At 58.9% G+C, this 21,949-nt stretch overlaps 2 protein-coding genes and 1 long non-coding RNA gene across 5 annotated transcripts in view; 1 reads left to right on the forward strand and 2 right to left on the reverse strand.

Annotated features, from left to right (window-relative positions):
* Positions 1 to 3,465, reverse strand: part of LOC120316997 (unconventional myosin-Ie-like) — a 16,470-nt gene extending 13,005 nt beyond the window's left edge. Inside the window, 4 exon segments of the mRNA XM_039363217.1 lie at positions 84 to 178; positions 365 to 453; positions 723 to 860; positions 3,359 to 3,465. Of these exon segments, the coding sequence (XP_039219151.1) occupies positions 84 to 178; positions 365 to 453; positions 723 to 860; positions 3,359 to 3,443 (407 nt within the window). The 5' untranslated portion in view covers positions 3,444 to 3,465.
* LOC120316999 lies at positions 2,243 to 3,569 on the forward strand. The gene is made up of 2 exons (XR_005559110.1): positions 2,243 to 3,039; positions 3,373 to 3,569. It is a non-coding gene; the product is annotated as an uncharacterized LOC120316999 (long non-coding RNA).
* A 2,545-nt stretch (positions 3,570 to 6,114) lies between these two features.
* Positions 6,115 to 21,849, reverse strand: PI4KB (phosphatidylinositol 4-kinase beta). 3 transcript variants are annotated; one of them, XM_039363332.1, is made up of 13 exons: positions 21,694 to 21,849; positions 19,910 to 20,031; positions 16,280 to 17,223; positions 13,485 to 13,529; positions 11,211 to 11,438; positions 10,594 to 10,821; positions 10,373 to 10,482; positions 10,072 to 10,176; positions 9,539 to 9,662; positions 8,938 to 9,203; positions 8,567 to 8,699; positions 7,953 to 8,073; positions 6,115 to 7,606 (listed from the first exon to the last, which is right to left on the reverse strand). In XM_039363332.1, the coding sequence occupies exons 3-13, from the start codon at positions 17,192 to 17,194 to the stop codon at positions 7,425 to 7,427; spliced, it is 2,457 nt and encodes an 818-aa protein (XP_039219266.1). In that variant the 5' UTR covers positions 17,195 to 17,223; positions 19,910 to 20,031; positions 21,694 to 21,849; the 3' UTR covers positions 6,115 to 7,424. The 3 variants fall into 3 exon arrangements, with proteins under 3 accessions (XP_039219266.1, XP_039219265.1, XP_039219267.1); XM_039363331.1 differs by having other exon boundaries at positions 19,910 to 20,034; positions 21,694 to 21,818; XM_039363333.1 differs by lacking the exon at positions 13,485 to 13,529 and having other exon boundaries at positions 19,910 to 20,034; positions 21,694 to 21,818.
* Positions 21,850 to 21,949: the final 100 nt, after the last annotated feature.

A 21,949-nucleotide genomic window follows, 5' to 3' on the forward strand; every position in this document is an offset into this window, starting at 1 on the left:
GGGAAAGAGGGGGGAATCAGGCCTGAAATGAGCTTCCACAGACCCCCCAATTGTTCCCCCCCCAGTGAAGTCCCCAGCCTCACCTGATGATGACACACTGGTTCTCCCCGTCAATCAACATGTTGCGGTACATCTGATCCGCCAGGGCGTAGATGTGCGGAGGGTTTTCGTACTGCGCCTGGGTGAGAGGGACACACGTAGATGGAGGCCCTGAGCATCTCAGGGTAGCTAGAGGTCATCTAGTCCAGCTGGACCCAAACTGGAATCTTTGCTGTTCAGAGCCCATCGTTCCCAGGGCAAAGATTCCCCCACATGGGGCAAAGCAGGGCTTTCCTCCCCCAAACACCCCCCCACACACACTCACCGCCCCTGGTACATGTCGATCTCCCGGTCTGTGAAGTAAGGCAGCTGCTTGAAGGGGTTGACTGAAATCAGGACGGGCCCGATGTATGTCTTTTTGTTTCCAAGTTAAGGGGCGGCACAAAAAGGGGACTGAGAGGATCCGTGTTGGGAACAGTGAGGCTGAACGGCTGCCTCGTCCCGTCCCCAGGCTCCTTCCCCGAGGCTTCCTGCCAGGGGTAGACTCCTCTTACACATGGAGGCTCTGCCACTCCATTCCCAATGGGTGCCCGCCAGCACCTTCCCTGGTGCTAGTTCTGCCCGCAGAGACTCTCCTCCTCCAGGGGAGCCCCCCGGCAGCCCCCAAGTTCAGAGAGGGATACAAAAATGTAGTCGTCCATGAACCTCTTGCGGAGGTTCTCCACGATGGCGTCTTCGTGGATCTTGGGGAGGAGAACCATATCGTCCACCCCGCTCTGCTTGACGTTCTGCATCTGCCAGTGGAATCGCTCTTTGCTGCCCTGGGAGGTGAGGAGAAGGAGGAGGAAGTTGGGGTGGCTTCCTCCCTTCCCCCCTTTTAAATGGAACCCCCTCGAGAACCGAGGAAAGACATGGCCCCCCTTCAAAGCAAAATCCTTTTAAAAAGCAAAAAGCCGAGGCACTGAAATGCCCATAGTGCACAGCTCTGCAAGCCACATGGGTCTTCAGAACTTGGGGGGCTGCCAGACTCCGTGCCTACGGCCAAATTTTTTGGGTCACCCCAGATGGGATGGTCAGTAGCCACCGGGCCATCGAAGGCCCTTGAAATTTTCAAGCATCACTTCAAAAACTTTGGCCACTTCTGACAATAAATTACAGCTGCAGCCACCCAAAAAAAAAAAAAAAAAAAAGCCAACAAGGAGAACTTTTAAAAGGCCAGAAAAGAACTTTTTGCCAGCTGCGAGGGAAAGAAATGCCTTCCAGAAAATTGTTGGGTTTGAGCTGAGAAAACTGCTAAAAATACTAGCCCTTCATTAGCTCCGCAAGGCTGCGATGATCAAGAGGACAGGCGAAAAACCTCAGGAGGAGGTGGGGGGGGGGTTGCAGCGCCATCAAATTTTGCAAAGTTTGCTCTCCCTGCTGTTTTGGGGTCAGGTGGGGCAGTTTGCCCTGTTACACCCCACATCCAGAGGCAGCCCTTTCTCTCTTGCACCACAAAACCTGGGTGGCCTTTTGGGGTAGATGCCCCCCTCCCATCAGCCCCGTCTTGGTCTTGTAAACTTTCCCAAAAGCTGGTTGCTAAGGTTCCTTCCTAGCCAAGCCGGGAAGACAATGCCGGCTAGGAGTTGCCAAGCGACCAGCCGGGGAGAAGCTGGACGGACAGGCGCTTCGGCCAGCCAGTTGACTCTTGGGTGCCTGGAGAGGAGAGCAGTTCTGGCAGATGATAGATAGATAGATAGATAGATAGATAGATAGATAGATAGATAGATAGATAGATAGATAGATAGATAGATAGATAGATAGATGAGAGGGGGAGGGAGGATGGATACAACCAGCCGAGCCAAAGAGTTTAAGAGGGTCAACCTGTTGTGTGTGAATGCAGCCTGGTCTGTTTGGGGCCGGAGCCCTGATTGCCAGGTAAAGATGGGCAGAATTCCTTTGGTTTCTGCTTTTCTCCTTTCCTGACAATCCTGAGTTTCTTCGCTCCAGGCTGGTGATGAGTTATCTGGGCCTTTGCATCACCTGGGTGGAGAAACTCTGGTTGGGAAACTGGCTTTCCTTCCTTCAGGTGGGTTGGGTGCCTCTGAGATCCCCTGCGCCGTTGGGCGGGGTGGGGGAGAGAGAGAGAGAGAGAGAGAGACAGAGAGGCGACCCCAGGCAGCTTTTCTCGCTCCCCTGTCCCCCCCCCCCAAATCTCCCAAAGCAGAAGCAGCCCTGAAAGGGGCGATTGTGAGGTTAACTCGCTTTCCAGCCCTGATTGCAGAAGAGCTAACAAGGTTGGCACCTCCTTCGCCAGATTCCAGCCCTGGGAAAGGAATGTGAAGTGTATTTGCAATGCTGACAGGACTCCACCCTGCGCCGAGTTTGCAGCTATCACGGACTGGCAAACAGCCCTGTCTGACTTGAATGCCCTCGGCTTCCCCAACACCCCCCTCCCCCGTGGCCAGGTAGATTGTAGGTGCTGATGGAGGAGGAAGGGAAGGCGGAAGGGGAAAGGCAAGAAGGAGGAGGAGGAGTATTCTTGCTGTTTGCCTCTTCCTCCCACCACGTGTGAACCCTCGCAGGTCAGCCTCGCCCTTCTGAATCAGCCGGGGGCGGCTTCTGCCACTGTCCCAACGGGAGGGCCCTGCAGAGCCCAGGAAGGGAGGCCCTGAGTCAGCCGTGGGCAGGCAGGCATTCCAGGCCAGCTCCTCTCAGGCCTGGTCCTACGTAATTTGGCCCAACCTGGCTGGACTGGGTGCGTCACCTTCCGCGCAGGCGCCTAGCCGGTGTCAGCCTCCTGTCAAGGCGGCAGTTAAACATTAGCCAAGCCAGCTAGGGGAAAAGGCTTTGGCTTCTGAGGACAGAGGCTGCCAGGCGAGGCTCGGCCTTCCCTGGAGAGCAGGGGCACCCCAGCCAGCCACCTTCCTCTTGGACTACAGCTCCCATCACCCCCTCCCCACCAAGCAGAAAAATTCAAATCTTCTGGAAAGTACACCTTAAAAAAGAGGGACCTGGCAGGTGAGATGATCTGAATAAATAAGGTTCTTCTTTGATCCTGCCCCCCCCCCCAATGTTTGCAGATTAAATTGAAAACGCCCTCTACTGCATAGACGCTAGTAATACCGGAAGACACTTTGCACATGCTTGCGGTCACTGCTTTTGATTTTCCTGAATCCCAGAATTGACAGAAAGCAAGGGCTTGACTCCCGTGGGGGTGGGGGGCTGAGCCAAAGAGACAGATTTTTGTCCTAGGGGGAAACAACTGCTCTCCCCCTCCCAGCCCCCTCCCTGTAACCTTTGCTCCACTTCCCTTGAATGATAAACCTGGAATATTCACACTCTGAATTGCAGGCCTGGAGGGCGAAAAAGATCTCCGATGAAGCTGGGCGTCCCATCCAGAAGTTTGAGACTGCCAATCCCATCAGCCTCTGCCAGCATGATCACAAGAACGTTACCAAAAATATTTGAAATTTGAAAGATCTGCTCCGTAGCTGGAGATATAAACTTTCTCCCCTTCATAATAAATGAACCTTATTTCTTTGCTGCAACCAGGTGTGCGTGTGTCTGTTTGTGAGTCTCTGTGATGCAGCACCACAAACCTTTAGTTGGGTGCTACCCTGAAAAGCTCACTGCTGGGTTTCTGCCAGCCATGCGGGCTCCCCAGGTGTGTCTCTGCACGTGTTGCCCCAGCGAGGAGACACTCGGGCAGGCTCTTTGCAAAGCCGTCCTCTGTCTGGCGAGCCCCCCCCCCCAATCCCACCTTTAAAAAAATGTCTCCGGGGCTGTGGAGTCTCCCACGGAGCCCCGACAGGACCGCCGCCACTTAAAGGAGCGCCTCCCACGCCAACCCGGGAGAAGCCGGGGCAAAGCGCTGGCGGAGAGTTCTTCCCGGGACAGAGGCGGAGCGAGCCTTTGGACGAGATTCTTGGCCTGAGCAGGGGGCGGGCTGGATGGCCTCAAGGGTCCCTTTGAGCACCAGAAGGCGCCGGCCAGCCGGGGGGGGGGAGGCAGCGGAGCTACCTTCGTCTCTCACTTGAGGAGAACTTAAGCAGAATAAACAGACTTTTCAGCCGCTGCTCCAAACCGGCCCGCACCCGTCCAGCAGGAAGCGCAGCGGAAAACCGGCCGGGGCTGCTCCGGCGCTCAGCTGCTCTCCGCGGCCGCCGGGGAGGGGGGGGGGATGTGATGCCTCTCCGCCAAAGACTCCCCCCCCCGTCACGGAACTCGGCGGGGCGTCCGGGGTCGGTCGCGGGTCTCTCCCCCCCCCGGGCTCTGTCCCCCCCCGCGGGAAAGGGGGGGGCTGAAGGGGGCGATCCCCCCAAGGAGAAGGGGTCCCCGGAGCCCACCGGCCCGCGGCTCCGTCGGGCGGGCCAAGACTCACCATGGTGCCAACTTGCTGCGCTCCTCGCCCGCCGCAGCTCCGCTTCCTGGGCGCGCCTTGGCAGGTGGAGGCCGGGGGGCTCAGGGGGCCGGCATGGCGCCCCCGCCGGGAGCCTCTGCTCTGACGACCCTGCCCCGATCGGAGGGCGGCGGGCGAGCGGGCGGCTTCCCCGGGCCGGAGCGGCAGACAAAGCGCGGCCGGCCGGACAGGCTCCGACAGGTAGAGGCGCTCCGGGTTGAGTTTCGGGCTGGGGCGGGCGGGGGAGCGGGCGGAGGGGCCGCCGGGCGCCCCCTGGCGGAGCGGGACGCCACTCGCGGGCATCCGCGGGCCGGAGCGTGGCGCACGCGCGCCCCCTGCCGGAGCCGCGTGGAAATCTCCCCCAAACCGAGATTCCTTCCCGACGTTTCTCCGACCGCTCGGCCCAAACGGGGCGGATGTCGGCTTGCTTCAGGAGGGCGCGCGGGTGATTTTGTGCCTCTTCAGACAAACCCTCTGCACGCGACTGCAAGGGCAGCTTTCACGTCATCTGAAACATCCGGACAGACCTCGTCACCAGCTGCTGATCGCCAGAAAGGGAGGCGGGGGGGGGCTTCTGGCTTCCAAACTGGGGTCCAGCCTGCAGGGCAGCATCCCCGCCGCCCCCGGACAGCGAGCTCCGTCCGGGCAGGGGGCTTCGCCCCCAAGCCCACCCCCCCTTTCTTAGGACGTGGCCCAAACTTTGCTTGCAAGATTGGAGATCTCGGTTCCCTCAATGGATCCGATTCTGGGAAGAGGAACCCAGCCCTGCTCGGCCCCCCAACCCCTTCCCCACTCCCGCGGGCCTTAAGAGTGGTGCCCCGTTGCTCTACTGCTCCCCAAAAGGGCCTCTGAGAGCACCCCGCTCTGGAAGGAGGCGGGGGGCTGTCCGGAAGGCCCGTCTCCAAAAGCTTCTCCCCCCTCGCCCACAAGGACCTGCTCAGAGAAGCCTCAGCAGGGCGGGGGGGGGGGCACCGCAAGGAAAGCGCAAAGACGGGGAGGGGTCCACACGGGGGCGAAGGCAGGCACGGATATTCCTGCAGCGGCCACAGGAGACCTGCAGAGGCCACCCCAGTTGGCTGGGCGCATCTGCTTGATGAAACCCGGTGCACAATTCCAAATCTGACACAACGAAGCTGGAATGGCTCTCCTGGACTGGGCCAAGGCAGGCAGGCAGGCAGGCAGGCATGGGGGCCCAAAAGCAGCTGCAAGGGGTCCCTCTGGCTCAGCACCACAGCCCTGCAGCCCCCCCCCAAATTTTCTGTCTATCCCACCCAAGTTGCTGCAAACTTCTGCAGCGCCCTGCTCCTCTTGGGGTGAGGGATGTTGCAATCCAATACATTTCATAAATAAATAAAAAATAAACCAGTCCACCAGGAGGGCATTGCGTGGGGCACTCCTAACATAAGAAAGGGTTTTTCCAAGTGTTTTAGTGTATGTGTGTGGGCAGGGGGTTGTGTTTATATTTCTGTGTATTTGGGGGGACGGGGGAAGCCCAGAGGTAATTTAAAAACACCAAAGGCCCAGTTAAAGCACCCGTCCTCCATTCTCCATCCCAGCAGCTGTTTCCCACATTAATTATCACTCAACAATTAACAGATTTTGTTTTTTTTTTTAAAAAAAAGGAGGGGGGGAGAGCTTTAAGCCTCAGGAATGAGGAGCGATGCCCGTGCACACAGATACACACAACAACCTGGTACAGTGTGAAAAAAAGTTCATGTTGAGAAAGGGGGTGGGAGATTGGACGGGGGGGGGGAGGGAAGACAGGAAAACAGACACTGATGTTGCCTGGTTTTTGGAACCCGTTGCTCTCGAACCAAATTCATATTAGGGCTTCCTTTGGGCCGTGGAGGACCAAACAGTCACAGTTTCGGCGAATCCAAGGATCAACAAAAGAGAGTCTCCCCCCCACACACACACACAATCGCAAAGGGACCCCTCCTTACGAGAATGGCAGAGCTGTGCCCAAAATTCATATTGCAAACGGATCCTGCACGGAGATTGGGGGGACCCTTTTCCACAATGGCAACCGGTGTGTGTGTGTGTGTGTGTGTGTCTGCCTGTAAGGAGGGGGAGAAACCCTAGAGAGAGCGAGACAGTGGGAGAAGGAAGCTGGCTTGGCCAAGGGCAGGCCTGGGAGTTGTGGGGTCTGAAGCCCCCCCCAAGGGGAAGGACATGGAACAGGCCCATTAAAGGGGGCGATGCTCCCCAGGGAATATTTGCGGACACCTAATTTCCTGCAGCAGCCCGGGGGAGGAGGGGGCTTGAAGCTTTCACCAATCATCTGCATCCTAAGTTCCCCACCTTCCCCATCCCTTGCCAGGCCAAAATCCAAAGGGGGGGGGAGATGTCCTGCCAGTGCCCCCAGCCTCATTTTAAGAGAGGCTGGAGTTGTGCTTCAAGCAGTGAAAAATTCTTTGCACCCCCTCCTTGCATTCAACTGTCTGGGAGGAAAATAGGCAGAGGAAAAGGGGGGGGGGGTCATTACTGACACAAGGTATTCACACACACACACACACACACACACACATTCTCTCTCGCCCTGTGCGAGTCTGGAGGTGGGAGAGCGCTCCCCAACTGCACGGGAGAAGCAGAGCCCTAAACACCGAGGGAGCCTTGCAGGTCTTCCCGGTGGGGGCTCCCCCCTCCCATCTCCCACCTGGGACCCCCCCCCCGACACACAGGTGAGGGGCTGGAAAGCAGGGGACATGGAGGAGGAGGAGAACTGTAATACTGAAATAAAAAAGGTTCGAGGAAGGGGCACCAGGGGCAGACCGGCCCCCGTTTCTGTCCTTCCTCCAGAGATAAATCTTGACAAGGTCCTTAAGCATGATCCTTCACGGGGCGAGGGGGGTAACGCCCCCACCTTTGCAGTCCAAAGTCTCCCCGGGCTCCTTCATGGGGTGACGCCCCCTCCCTGGAGAGGCCCAGCCCAGCTGCCTCCGTGCTGTCCGTCCTGGGCTGGGAGGAGGGGGAGGGGCCGGAGGGGAAGGTCCAGCTCTGGCCATCACATGATGCCGTTGGTGAGGTACTGGAACCCGTCGTAGAGCTTGGTGGTGAGCGAGCGCATGCTGCCGTCCACCAGCTGCTCGATCAGCACCTGCAGCTGCTCCTCCGTCATATTCATGTGGAAGCGCTCCTTCAGGTTCCGGATGGTGCTGGAGCCGTGGAAGCAGGGCAGCTGGGAGCCTGCAGGGCGAGAGGTAAAGGCAGGTCAGAGGACAAGAAGCCAACTCAGATTCTGCGCACAAAGATTCCCGGGTTGACTTTCTCTTCTGCCCACCCCCCATCCCGTTATCTCCCCATCATCCAGTCATATTTGAAGACGTCGTTTTGGTAACTCTCCCTGCGACGGCTGGAGAGACGGAGAGGTGTTACGCTCCCTTCCCAGGTCCACGGCCTCGGACAGCAAGAAGAAGATTGGTTTTGGTTTCCTCCATCTTCCCACAGCTCCCTCCCCCCCCCCAAACTTCATGACAGACTGGCATCTAGCAAAGCATAGACATCCCCCCCTCCCCTGAGGACCCCGGCCCACCTTGCTGCATGATCTCCACGATCTGCACCACCTTGTCCATATGCTTCCGGGCGGCGATCAGGCCCTGCAGCATCAGCATCTTGTAGTAGTTGAACATGTCTCCCCCGATGCCACCCATCACCTGCGGGGGGGAAGGGAGGGAGGGGCAAATTGTAAGGCAGGAAGACGGAAGGACCCCCCCACCAGAACCCCCCCGCCAAGAATTGGGCTCCTCTGCATTTTAGGTAGTCCTCGGTTTATTTCAATTGAGCTCAAATTTTCTGCTATTGACCGAGACATTTCTTAAGAGAATTTTGCCCCATTTTATGACCTTTCTTGCCACAGCTGTTAAGTGAATGACTGCAGTTATGAATACAGTGGTTAAGTGAATCTGGCTTCCCCAGTGACTTTGCCTGTTGGAAGGTCACAAACGGGGATCACAGGATCCCCAGGACACTGCGACCATCATAAATATGAACCAGTTGCCAAGGATCTGAAATTTGATCATGGAGGACGCTGCAATGGCTGTAAGCGTGAAGAACGGTCATAATTCACTTTTCCCAGCGCCATTGTAGGACAGTTTCCTCAGCGTTTCTCTCCTGGCCCTCCCTCCCCTGCTCAGCTGCACCACTTACGTCCACAAACTCGGCGGTCAGTTTGAAGGCCGAGGTTTCGAAACCCAGATTCCGGGGGGAGCTGGACAGGATAAAGCCAAAGTCGATGTGGATGATGTGGCCGTAGGCGTCCAGCAGGATGTTGCCATTGTGCCTGGGGGAGGAGACGGGGGGGGGGGGGGAAGAAAAAGCTATCAGGCATTTTGGTTTTTGCAACGGAAGCCCCGTCCCTCCCCCTCGTGTGAGTTTGTTTTAATTTCTTAGAATGAAATGTAGCTCGGTCAGGAGATTTTAAGGGCAAAACTGCCGCCTTCGTAAAGGCACTCGGTCCGTGCCCAGGAGGCAGAGCACCTGCAGACTCGCCCCGCCCTCCTGGCCCCGTAAAGTCTCACCTGTCCTTCACCTGCAGCAGGTAGCAGACCAGGCAGTAGCCGGCGCAGCTCTGCACGAAGTTGCGCTGGGCGGTGAGGAAGCCCTCGGAGGTGTACTGGCCGTGCTCCTGCAGGAAGAAATCCAGCAGGGAGAGCAGAGACTGCTTCTTCACCTGGTGGATGGAGACGGCGTTGACCACCGGCTCGATCATGCCGCTGTCAGCCGAGATGACCAGGATTTTGTAGGGCTTGATCCACAGGGGGACCCGCTCCTGCTCCCAGATGGCCTGCAAGGGAAGACGGGAGGGCTGGGCGGATGGACGGAGCCCGGGGGGGGGCGGCACAAACAATGACGTGATTTCCGCCCCCCACACACACACCTGGTCTTAATTCTAAAGGCAGGTAGAGGAGATCTGAAGCCCCCTGACCCATCACATCTGTGGTGGAGAAAAGCCCCCCTCCAGCCCCCTCTGCTCGCTTCCTTCCTTCCTTCCTTCCTTCCTTCCTTCCTTCCTTCCTTCCTTCCTTCCTTCCTTCCTTCCTTCCTTCCCCCCTCCCTCCCTCCCTCTCTTCCTTCCTTCCCTTCTTTCCTTTCCTTTCCCTCCCTCCCTCCCTTCCTTACCTGCAGCTGCTTGAGCACCTGGAAGGCCAGCAGCTCCTGCCGGAGGTCGTCCCCACACTTGACGATCATGGAGAGGAGCCGCCAGTTGGGCAGGTGTCCATAAGGGGAGCCCTCTCGGATCCTCCTGGGGGTAAAAGGGAGAGGTTGAGCCTTGGACTGGCCCTCCTGCAGGAAGCCTCCGCCGCCCGCCCGCCCGTCAGCCTCTCTGACCAGCCCAGGAGGCCGACCGGATGTGGCAGCTGCCCGTCTCCTGTTCATTACCAAAGAGAAACCGAGGCCGGCCCTGCCTCTCCTTTCTGTGATTGGTCCTTTTCTCTCTGCACAGTCTCGTTTAATGCAGCACTTTTCAACCTTGGCAACTTTAAGTTAGGAGGATTTCAACTCCCAGGACTCTGTGCTGGCTGGGGAACTCTGGGAGTTGAAGTCCACCTGTCCTATCCTAAGGAAGGGCCTCGTTCACCCCCAAGAGGCCAGCTGGGCTTTTCCTGGCCCTGCCCTCCACCCCCCCCCCCTGGCCCTGGCCCCGTCCTCACCTCACTTTCTCCTGCCAGGGCTCCTTCAGGGCAACGGCTGAGGGGTCCTCGGGGTCCCTCTTGAAGGAGGTGGGGGTGTGGGCCAGCTGCTCGGAGAGACGCCGCCTGCGGAAGGAAGAGAGTTCAGATGCTTCTGCCGGCTGAACTGCCAACCCCCTTCCGGTGCCCACTTTCTAACCCTGGCTGCTGCTGCCCAGCCGGACAGACAGACAGACAGAGGTGGCTTCCGAGCAGAACGGGGGCCGTTCAGCTGTGTTTTGGAACCCCCTCCTCTAAAACCAGTGAGGGGGGCTCTGCTCACCTGATGTCCCCCGCAGCGATGAACACCGGCTCCTTGCTCTCCTGGCTGGTGATGCTGTCCACGGAGAACTGCGAGATGTTGTCACAACTGCTGGTGTGTATCTCGGGCAGCTGGAGGGCGGAAGAGGCAGGCCGCTGTGAGTGCCCGAGGGGGGACGGGAGGGGCCTGCGAACCACCTGCCCCCTCCCAGCTGCCTCCCCCTCCCCGCCACGCCTGCTCACCTCCACCTGCAGCTCCCCAATGTCGTCCACAGACCAGGCCTCGTCGTCGTTGTCGTAGTTGGGCACCGTGGTGAAGCTGCTGGCGCGCTGCTCGTAGGTGATGCCGCAGCCGGGCAGGTTCTCCACCGAGCGGGTGCTGCGGATCCTGTTCTCGGGGATCCGGGCCGGGACGTTCGTGGTGTCGAAGTTCTCGCATTCAAGCACCTCCACGTAGATCAGGTAGGGAGCCTGGGGGAGGGGGGGAGAAGGAGATGTGGGGAGGTCCTTCTCTGGATGAATGCAGGTAGTCCTCAACATACAGCGGTTCCCTTAGTGACCGTTCAATGGCACTAAAGTTAAAAAAGGGACTTAGGCCCATTACAGCATCCCTACAGTCAGGTGATCGAAATTGAGGCTTAGCAACTGGCATGTACTTGCACAGTCGCAGTGTGACCCAGGGTCACGTGACCCTTTTTGCAACTTTCTGACAAGCGAAGTCAATGGGGAAGAGTCGTAAAATGGGGCAAAGCTCACTTAACAACATAAATTCTGGGCTCCGCTGCGGTCGTAAGTTGAGGACACCCTGCGCGCTGCTCTTCCAGGGGAGGGGGTGAGGCCCCCGCCTGCCGCCCCCTCACCTTGTCCTTGGAGTTAAGGACCACCGCCTGGGTGTGGGGCACCCGCACCACGTGGTGCTCGAAGCCGGCGGAAGGCAGCCAGACCCGGGCGGGCAGCTTGTGGTTGAGCAGGGAGAGCTCGGAGATCAGCCGCTGCGTCTTCTGCTCCTTGGTGGGCAGCGTGGTCAGCCGCTTCCCGATGGCCATCAGCGACTTGATGAACTCTCGCTCGGGGGCCAACCGGACGGGCTGCGTTGGAGGAGGGGGCGAGAGGAAGAAAAGAGGGACGGTGAAGCCCACCACCCTTCTCGGATCTCAGACCTTTCAGCTGGACTTATTTTGCGAGGGGGGAGTGTCTTCTGGTGAATCCCCTCCCTCTAATTGCGCCAGATGTGCTGCAGGAGACGGCAAGCTCAGCCAAAGGGGAGGTGTGTGGCCTCGTTCCCCACCCTGGAGGGGGAAGCAAAGCCTTTGCAATGAACTCTGAACTCTGAACCGAACCCCAGACTTGAGGGTGGGGGGCTTGTAGAGCGACAGGAGGAGAAAGGAGGCGAAAGGAACCGGACGTTCTCTTTAGCCCTGCCAAAGACTAGGCTGACCCTTGCACTCCGGATGTCCTGGGCTCTTAACACGCGCCTGCGGGATGGAAAGAGGAGGCCCACGCCCAGCTCTGGGCAGGACTCGCACCCTCCACTCATGCCTTTTTTTTTTCGCAGGAGCCTCCATTTGGTCCCCCACCAAGATGTGGGGTGGAGACCAGCCAGGCACGCTCTATCCGCATCCTTCCTCCAGGCAGCCAACCACACCGTACGCCAGTCTCCCCGGTGGGCAGCTGCCCAGCCCCGAAAGGGAGGCGCCTTCCTTGGCTCCTTTTGCCGATTTGGGCCCCAACGAACGAGCGGAGGACCCTCCTGACCCAGGAAAGCAAGGGTGGGGCTCCGCTTTGGAGCTTTGGCCAGCTGGGGGCAGCACTGAGCGCGGAAAAGCCCCTCAGGGACCAGGAGAGTAACCTGGCTTCACCCCTTTGGTGCCCGGCTTGGTCCCCCCCCCCAAGAGCCCCTGCCCAGGTCCCAGGGGCTGCCTGGGGCTGCTGGCAGAGCTGAGGCCAGGGGGAGAAGGCCCTGGCACGGCTGCCACCTTCGTCCCTCCTGACCACCAGAAGCTCAGGGCGAGGATGAGGCCAGAGGAGGCCCCCAGCAGGTGGGGAGTGATAGAAAACTAGGGAACCAAGGAGAGCCATTCAATACCCCCCTCCGTCGAAAATCAGGGGCAGCTCTCCCATCCTCATAAAGCCTCCACTCCACCCAATACGTTTATTAACATTTATTTCTGTTAGCATCGACCTCATGCCCACACCCTGGAAAGAGGGATGAATCCGGACCAAGAATCAATTTTACGCAGAAGGAGAGGATGCTGATTTGCGGAGGGGGGAGGAGAGGAAACATTGGGGTTGAAACCCCTTGCCAAGCCCCCCATGATTTTCTCCCCGTTTGCCAGTCCCTCTCCCTGCGTCCCATCTCACGGCGGCGGGGGGGGGGGGAAGTAGAGGTTTGCAGAAAGAAAAACAAAAATTGATTGGCGCGAGCAAAAATTTCAGCAGAAGTGGGGGAAAAAAAAACCCCGATTCTTAATTTGAGGCAGCAAAGGAAGAGCTGAAAAATCCGTACGGCACCCAGGACATGCTAAATCAAAAAACGAATCTCGGGTCCCCAAAAACAGCATTTCCTCTTTTTTTTCGGACAAGTGACCGGCTGGGTTTCTGCAGGTCACTCGTGGGAACGGCTAAAACAGAAAACTTTGCACACTTTTAGAACTCAGATCACACAGGGGGACTCACAGGGACCCTGCGAGGACGGGCTGTGAATCTGAAGATCGGTCATAATGAAGTGCTGGGGGGGGGGAAATCCCTCCACCCCTAAATAAGTTGGGGGGGGGCTGGGCTGTGGGAGAAACTGTGGGAGAAAGCAGGCACTGTGCTGGGCCATGCAGAATTCCTCAGAGCTGGGCAAGCACATGATAGTGGCATGGGGCTTTTTCTTTTGGGGGGGGGGGGCTAGAAGACGAGAGAGGCCCAGCCCCCAGCAGTGCAGGATCTGGCTTGCAAAGGGGGGGGGAGGAGGAGGCGGGGGTGATCTGCCTTGCTGGCGGGGTGGGGGGGGTGATGCCAGGCTGATGAGGAGGGTCACGAGAGAGGAAATGCTGCTGTGGGGAGGGGGAGGTCACAAGGGGGAGGGAGGGAGGGGCAGAAAGGAAAGAGGCAGGCAGCCGGGTTGAGTGGGGAGGGGGGGCACTTACGGAACAAAAGGATCTATCGAGACTTTCGGAGCTCGATGACACTTCCTGGGAAATGAATGGGGGGGTGGGGGGGGGCGGATGGATGTCCAAGGGGGGAGCGGGGAGGGGGGAAAGTTGAGGAGAGAAAAGGCGAGAGTTTAAAATCAGCTCTTCGTACGCAGCCCCCCCCCCGCCGTCCTGCTCCCCCCCCAACTGCACCCGCCCAAAGAAACGGGGACCCTGCCTTTGGGGTGTGGGGCCTGCCGGGGAGGGGCAGCCTCTCTGGGGCCTTAAAAAGCTAGACTGCCCCTGGACGGGGAAGCTCCACCAGCTCTCGGAGCCTGACGGAGGGCCAAGAAAGGAGATCTTGAATTAGGGGCCCTTCCCCAACCTTCTCGGCTCTCCGTTCGGGAGGCAGGGAGAAGCAGGAGGCCTGGGAGCCGTGGGGCAGGGGTGGGGCCCAACGGGGTCCCTGCTTCAAGGGGGAGAGAGATGCCAAACCACGGCCAGGAGGAGGGAGGACTGCCTGTGGGTGGCCTTGGCTGGTCTCAAACAAAGTAAGCTTTAAATGGGAGACCACCAGGAGATCCACGGGGGGGCAGGGAAGAGTGGAAATAACAGAGCAGCACCCACTGGCCTTTGTGAAGCAGCATCCAAACAAACACAGACACACACACCCCACTGCAACGTAGGCCGACAAAGTCCCAGGAAGGAACATCACAGACTGGTCTCCCCTGGAACGGACCTGCCTCCCCCCTCCCCCCCTGCTGGTTTCTGCATTCTCACCCCCCCCCCATCCTTGCGGAAAGCAGTTGCAACACTTCCTCCAAAGTGTCACGTTTTCAGTTGAGCCACAACCTGACAGGTGAGGAAAGCAGCCCTGTGGACTCTGCCCGGCCTGGGGTTCCTCCCCAGACGCCCCCCCCCACCTGGGGCTGCCCCCCCAGAGGAGGTGGGGGCTTCTCCTCTCCTGACGCAGCCCTGACCCCAACCCAGGGGGTCAGAGTGAGACGCCAGAGATGCAGGAAAGGGGGCAAGGATCAAAAGGAAGAATACCTTAAAAAAAGGGAGGGAGGAAGATGGATGCAAGGAAGAAAGGAAGGAAGGAAGGAAGGAAGGAAGGAAGGAAGGAAGGAAGGAAGGAAGGAAGGAAGGAAGGAAGGAAGGAAAGGAGATTCACCAAATCTATTTTCTCTTTTACTTTTTTTATTATTTATAGACCAATTCTCATGAAAACCACCTAACCCTCCAGGCAGCTGCCAGATGGGCAGGATTCCAAACCCCATCATCCCCAGCTGGCTCAGCACGATGCCCAGGCTGCCCTCTCACCCATCCCTTGGGGACAGACGCCGCTGCCCTCCAAGCAAGCAGGAAATGGCTGGGGTGTGGCAGACGCCCTCTCCCCCCCAGGGCTCCCTCTGACTCAGCCTTCCTCAGCGCTTCGCTGCCAAAGGGCACCTCTGGGTGTGACGGGGAGGGGAGGGGCACCATTTTTCCCAGGATGGGAAAGGAGCTGGGTTTGATGAGGGCCCCCCCCCATCTCCCTCCTGGTGCTCTGCTTTCAAGGGGTGCCTGCAGGCCCTCCCCCAAAGAGGACCACGAAGGACCAAAGCAACCTTGGATCAGATTTTGAGACACGGTTCAAATTTCACAAGCATTTGTCTCTCAGCCTGGCCTACCTTACAGGGCTGTTCTGAGCAACAGGCTGGCTGGTTATCAGAAGAGGAGAGAGAGAGAGAACCAACATTTTTAAAGAAGTTTTTTTTGCTTTCCAACCTGGCTTTTCATCCTTTCCCTTCTCGGCTACGGAGACGGTCCCGGGACGGCCTCAAGAAAGCCGAAAGGCTACAACCAATTTTGGCCAGCCTTTCGGATCCCCTGGGTGGCTGGAGAGCGGCAGCCGCAGGCGGGCACAGGGGCCAGGCCCCGGACGGGGTGCCAAGACCGCCTGGGCTGAATGGAGCTCGGTGTCCATCATGAACAGGCGCGCCAGCTCCCAGTTGGCACCCAGCAGCCTCCCGGCATCCGGTTCTCTATCGGCCCATTGTGCCCGGCCAACAATGAACTGGCCGGGAGTTCAACAGGGAGGGTGCGGAGGCCCCAAGGAGACTCAGCTGAAGCCTGCCACGCGCATCAGAGGACGGAGCCCTTCCGTCTGGAATTCTATTCCACTCCGGGCCGTTTCTCCGGCTCTCTCAGGGGACCCAGAAAGCAGGTCAGCTCCTGTGCGGGGGGGCGAGGCCAGGTGGGCGCTCCAGGAACCAGGAAAATGCCCAGCGCACCCCCGGCTTTTCCCTTCTGACAAATGTTACCTTATTGTTTTTCTTTATGTGTGAAATTAAGGTGACTGTGCTTTCTGCTAAGAACCACAAGGAAGTGACCAAGTCCTTCCAGACTGCAACAGTGGCAAGAAAACAACGTCACAGCGCCCAACTTAATGTGGACTTCAGACACAAAGGAAGTCAGAGGACTCACAGCCTCCCTTTGGAGTGGCGCAAGCACACCCTCTCCACAACGCCTGAGCCCACCCACAACACACACAACACTCTCCGGCCACAGGATGAGCCGGTCCCTTCCGAAGCAGGAAAGACCAGAAAAGGGAGTTCACACACACACATCAATGCACCCGTTGGGCCTGTCCCATCAACAGCAGCCCAGTAAAGCGACACACAGCCTCCGTGACCGATTCTTCCTCGGCAGAGAAGGAAATCCCCCCCCACCTCCCTGGCCACCCCAGGAGGGGTCCTCCCCCCACCCCGCCTGCGAAGGAAGCCCAGCCTGGCCTGGGAGGGGAGGGCAGAGAAGGGGGGCCTCACCTCGTCCTCGTTTTCCACCTTGGGGTTGCTGGCCGTGCGCTTCAGGTTGCTGCCCAGGCTGATGCTGACGGTGGCGTCCGACTTGGAGCGCTGGTGAGTCCGCTTGGTGGGGGACAGCCCGGCCTCGGGGGCCGGGACCAGGGGGGGCAGCTCCCTCCTGCGGGGGGCCGGCTTGAGCTCGTCGGAGAGGATCAGCTTGCGCAGCTTGGTGCCGCGCGAGTGGCGCTGGGTGGAGATGTGCATGTCGGAGGAGTAGGCGCCCAGCAGGAGGGCGCACTGCAGCGAGAAGTTGATGCTCTGCCGGCAGCGGTGCACGATGTAGGGCTTGATGGCGTCGCCCACGTCCTCGTCCATGTGGATGTACATGTTGAGCAGCTGGGGCAGGTAGAAGTCCACGTCCTCGTTGCGGAAGCAGAAGAGGCGGTTGCCGATGTAGGCCTGCACGCCGGGCTCCTTGGAGTTGTAGAGGTAGGAGATGGCCATGGAGATGTCGAAGAGCTTGGACTCAAAGAGGCGCAGCAGCCAGGACTGCTTGGCGGAGTTGTTCTTCTGGCGCCGGCGGACCCCCTTCACCGAGTTTGGGGGGTGCTCGTCCTCCTCCCAGATCTTGTCGGGCGGGTCGTCCAGACACTTGATCTCGCAGCACTCGCCGTTCAGGCCCGGCCAGCGGCCGCCGGCCTTCCTGTCCTTGGGGCGGATGGAACCGTCTGGGGAGACGCAGTGCAGGGACTTGACCTTCTCCAGAACCTCCTCACAGGCCTTCTGGGCCACCTCGGGGTCGATGACAGCCAGCTCGCCCACCCCTTCCGTGATGACCCCCAGGGCCGTCCCGCCCTCTCCCTGGGGGGGCACGGTGGCCGAGGCCTCCGCTGGCGTCTCCTCTGGCGGGGGGGTGTCTGCAGCCGAGCGACTCATGTCCACGGTGGGCCTGTCCTCTTTCACAGCTGGAAAACAAGGGAAGGTGGACTCTTTTAAGGGCCCGAAACCGAGACCAAACCCCACTCTGGCCACCCAGAGTCAGGCGTGGCTGCCCTCGTTCGTGATTTCTCAGGACACCCAGACGGAGGATCAGCCGCTGCCTTCGGGGGCCGACTCTGTAACTTCAAACTGATCATCTTTTAATAAAAATAATATAATAATAATAACAACAACAACAACAACAACAACTGGGAAGGAAGAATGGCAAAACACCAAAATTTTAACTTCCTCTTGCTGACCGGTGTGTCTATCACAAGACTGCCCTAAAGGAGGGGTCTCCAAACTGTAAGACTTGTGGACTTCAACTCCCAGAATTCCTCAGTCTTGGAAAGAAGCAGGCTGTGGGACAGACTCAACTCTGCCGTGCCTTAATGGGGCCCGAGAGCACCAGAGGGCGGATCCACGGGCGAGAGCTGAAGGGTGTCATCCGGAGAGCCCCCCTCCGCCCAAGAGGGAACAGTTTGTTCCCACACGAAACCCCCTATCTTGGCATCCTGCAGATGCCACGCACGACCTCTGGGCATGGATGTGGACACTCATCAACTCCTGAGGATCCTGAAAGGGACCCAAGGTCCGGGATCCCCCCCATCATTTCCTTTTCCTCCCAACTGGCTCAAAATTAGAAGCCAGAAAACTTTTGGAATGCACCTTTTCCCCCAAGGCTACACAATTGTCTATAAGAATCCAGAGGCTGAGAAGCATCACTCTTGGCTGCCAACATCTGAGGGAGGAGGAGGAGGAGGAGGACTTCAAAAAGAGAGAGAGGCGTCTCCATGGTCCCTAATAGGTGGGAGAAGGAGGGGGAAGGCCTTAACTGCCCAGGACTCTGCCAAAACAGGGACCTCCACCCCAGCTGGGTCTTCTTCCAGACCCTCCAAGAGGAGGGTTTTTTTCCTCCTGTATTTAAAAGACAAGGCAGAGCTGCACTTCAACGGAGCAAAGCTCATCAGTTAAAATAGATGCTCTATTTAAAGTGATTAAAATATCATCCTCTTAAGCGCATCCGAGGAGGCCGGCCCTGAGCCCCTGCCAAGGCCCAGGTGACAGATGGGGGGAAGCAAAACGAAGCGTGCTGGGATCGAGCGAGGCCCAGCCTGGGTTAGTCCCCCTGAGACCCCCGTGTGGCTTTGAGAGTGAGGAGCGGGGTGGCCCCTGTCTCGGGATTAAACTCAGCCCCACGTTTAATCCGCTCTTTCCTGAAAGGGGCCGGCCGGAAAGGTCGGTGGGAAAGGAAAGGCCTGCCCGCTAATTGGAGGGCAAAGTTGCCTCCTGACAGACACACCGAATCAAAGAAATAAAATGGGGTGTTTGCTTACAAACAGGAAAATCTATTTAATCCACCAGGGGACTTTTTCCAGGTTTTGAAGGTGCCGAGACCAATCCACCTGTTGGGGTTTTCCCCAAAGCCCCAAATGCAGGCGCCTCTTTTCCAAAGGGCTGGGATGTAAGTCAGGGGCAGGGACCCCTATGTCCCCCCCTTCCCACCCAGGGTGCCTTCCCCCCAAAGAGTGGCCCTGTGGGAAGATGGGCAGCCAATAAATTTTACAAACAGATAAATGGCCCAAAGAAGCTGAACTCAGCAGCTCCATGTTCCAGGCAAAGCACAGTCCTGCAAGGGTGTCCGTTGGACGCTCTCTCCACCCTCCTGACAGGTACAGTGCTCCCAAACAGGGAGGTTCCACCACACTACACGATCAATAAAAAGTTTCATGTACCTCCAGTCTTTTATTTTTTTTTAAGCCATTTTGAACTCACAAGCCTTGCTGAGTTTTAGAGTGAGGCTGTTTGGGAGCGCTCCCAAGTTCATTACACGTTGCAGAAGACCGCCGGCCTACGCAAGCGCCCCCTCACTCAGACATCTGCAGACATCTGGTTCCCATTACAGGGCCTGCCTTTTCCCTGTACTCAGCACTTCACAGATTTCACTTACGCCCCTTTTCCCCCCAAAGACCCAACGTGCAGCAGTCATCAAGTTGCACCGTGCACCGTGGGGGAAAGGATTCCTTGCTCCGGGTCAAACCCCTCATTTCAAGAGCTGGTTAGGGATGGCGGGGGGGGGGGAGAGGATCAGGGCTGTAGCCCGGATTAACAATGCACTTAGTGGAACATAACACAACAAACACATTTTATCTTTTAAGAACAAACGGCCGCTTAAAAACAAATGAGACTTGCTGCGTTTCCCAGGCAGAGAGAGGCGAGTCCGAACAGGATCTGCCATGCTGACTCACACCGGCCTGGGTTCTCCCATGGCCCCTGCCAGCCCCTGCATCACCCACAAACGTGTGTGGGAAAAGCACTTGGCTGGGCACACCACAGGCAGGGGCACTCTTCTTTGAACCTCACCTGTCTGAGACAGCAGGCAACACGGGTCCCTCAGAGGTGGATAGCAAGAGCTGGGCTCCTCCACACACTCAGCCCTGTCTCTGTGGCTTGCAAACCACAATTCATGGCCACAAACTCAGCTGACTTGCTGAAAAACCCGGTGCAAGGGTGATGCCCGATCCAGGCCAAAGTGGAGATTGAGGCACAAGGGGAGGCCGCCAACTTTAAACTTAGTTAACCAATTTAAGGAGGATCCCCTTTTCTGAAAGACCAGGGCTCAAGAGTTAGGAACTCTCCGCATCCACGGGAGGCTGTAAACCTGTCACTTGCCTGTTTCATTTCTATCTTCTCGGCCCCGCTGCCTGGTTCAGACGCGCGTCCATGGCACCGGTTGGGTCAGCCATTTTTTTGAGAGGACTCGCAAAGGGATCCGGCAGGATGACTCTTCAGAGCTGCTGAGGAGAGGAGAAAAAGAGAGACTCGTCAGGAGAAAACGGGGTCTCAGCTGTCCAGCCTCCCTCCAGCCTCATCCCCCCCCCCCTCAACTTTTGGCAGGAGCCCTGTAACTCAAGATCCCTCTTGAAAAGCAAAAATCCTGGAAGGACATTTGTCGTATGCAACTTGCAGGGGGCCCTCCTTTCTGTTGTGGAAGGAATCGCTTCCCTTTGGCAAAGCAGCCAGTCCCATTCGCACAACCCGATTCCACGCTTTAAGATGAAAACCCCCCGGGGGGGGGACACTTTTCACAGGGCAAGCAGCGGACACGCTTGAGGTGACGCAAGCTCTCTTTGAGTGGGGGATCCCTTCTGGATCCAGCCCTTCGCTTCCCTCGCAAACTGGCTCCCTGCACCTGTTTGGCTGGACAGCATCAGGCAGACTGTCCCAACCCCAGAAGCAAATTTGCCTCTTTATAAAGCCAAGATTATAATTAAGGCTGCTTTAAACACACTCCCAAACTTGCTTTGTGGCAGTTCAGATGCCACAAAATTTCAGAGGACGTCCTGGCATTAATGCAAAATATTGGCAGAAACGACAACAATGGGAATGGCAACGCCCGCCATGGGCTCCACAGAGCAGCCCCTCAAAAGAGGGGTTTTTCATTCACCCTCCACACTGCTGCTTCCTGCTTTAAGATGCGTGGACTTCAATTCCCAGAATTCCCCAGCCCTGCCCCACGCACCCCCACCTGCAGGGAGGGGCCTCCCCCTCCAAGGCTCCAGGGGGTGACTCCACCGCCCATCCCCCTCTCCCCAAAGCCGGGGCACCAGGCGCGCCGGCGGGGCGGACTCCAGAGCCCATCGCTTTGCTGCTGGGGGCTTCTGGAAGTCGAAGTCCAGGCGGCTTAAAGCTGCCAAGTTGAGCAACGTCGGTCCGGACCGTCTCCCGGCCTGCCAAAAGGGTCCTCTTGCCCAGCGTCCACCAACTGGCCTCCTGCGCATCCCTCCGGGAGCCCGAGGGAGCCAGGAAGTGGCCGATAGACTTGCGGGTGGCCGGGCAACGGGGCCCGCCGCCTCTTGCCCGGGAAGGAAGCGGCGCCTCTTCCGCGGGCAGCGATTTTGCAACAGACCCCGCAGGAGCCGCGACTTTTGCAACTCCCCTCCCCGCCTGCAGCCCTGGAGCCCCGGGGGGGGATCGAGGGGGGGCAGCGCCCGAAGGGGTCGGAGGGGAGGGGGCGACTCCGGGAGAGACCTTGGGGGAGGGGGGCGGCCTTGGGGGGGATCGGGGGGGCAAAGGTTTCCAAGCCAAAGGAGGGTCTGCCGGGGGGGAGGGAAAGGGGCGAAGGGGGGTCTTTGCAGAAGGGGGGCCGCTGGGGGGGCCGGGGAGGGGTATCCGCTCCAGATGCCCCCCCCGCCTTCCGGGGTCCCCAGGGGGCAGAGAAGGGCCGGAGGGGGCCAAAGAGCCACTTCCCGGCAGAGAAAGGCAGGCGCTCTCCAGCTGGTGGACTACACCCCCCATCATCCCCTGCCCCACGCACCACCACCCCCACCCTGCGGGAAGGCGCCTCGCCCCCGCCAAGACTCCGGGGGGGCGATGCCACCTCCCTCGCCCCCAGCCGGAGGACCAGGCGCCCCGGCGGGCGGACTCCAGAGCCCATCGCCCCCCGCCGCACTCACCGCGCCGCCGCCGCCGCCGCCTCTGCCGGGCCCAGCCGGGGCTGCCCGCGCGCCGCCTGAGGGTCCTCGCGGGGAGAGGCCGGGGCGGGGCAAAGCGGGGGTGGGGGCCGGGAGGGGGAGTCGCCGTTCCCCGCGGGGGTCCCGCTCGTCGCGCCCCCGGATCCTGCGAAGCCCCGCGCGACGAGGCGGAGGAGGGGTGGCCACGGCGGTGCCTGAGCCGAAGGGCCGAGAGGCTCGCATGCGCGACGGCGGCGCT

The sequence above is a fragment of the Crotalus tigris genome, unplaced genomic scaffold (genome assembly GCF_016545835.1).
Source record: "Crotalus tigris isolate CLP2741 ecotype Arizona unplaced genomic scaffold, ASM1654583v1 scf7180000019553.37968852642:3898890, whole genome shotgun sequence".
NCBI lineage: Eukaryota > Metazoa > Chordata > Lepidosauria > Squamata > Viperidae > Crotalus > Crotalus tigris.

Bases quoted from the DNA above. Each gene is read 5' to 3' on its own strand.
- PI4KB (XM_039363332.1), bottom strand. From the start codon at position 17,194: ATGAGTCGCTCGGCTGCAGACACCCCCCCGCCAGAGGAGACGCCAGCG. The intron at 10,483-10,593 runs GTGAGCAGGCGT...TCCGCCCTCCAG, and splicing joins TTGGGGAGCTGCAGGTGGAG to CTGCCCGAGATACACACCAG. The intron at 8,700-8,937 runs GTGAGACTTTAC...CTCCTCCCCCAG, and splicing joins CTGCTGCAGGTGAAGGACAG to GCACAATGGCAACATCCTGC.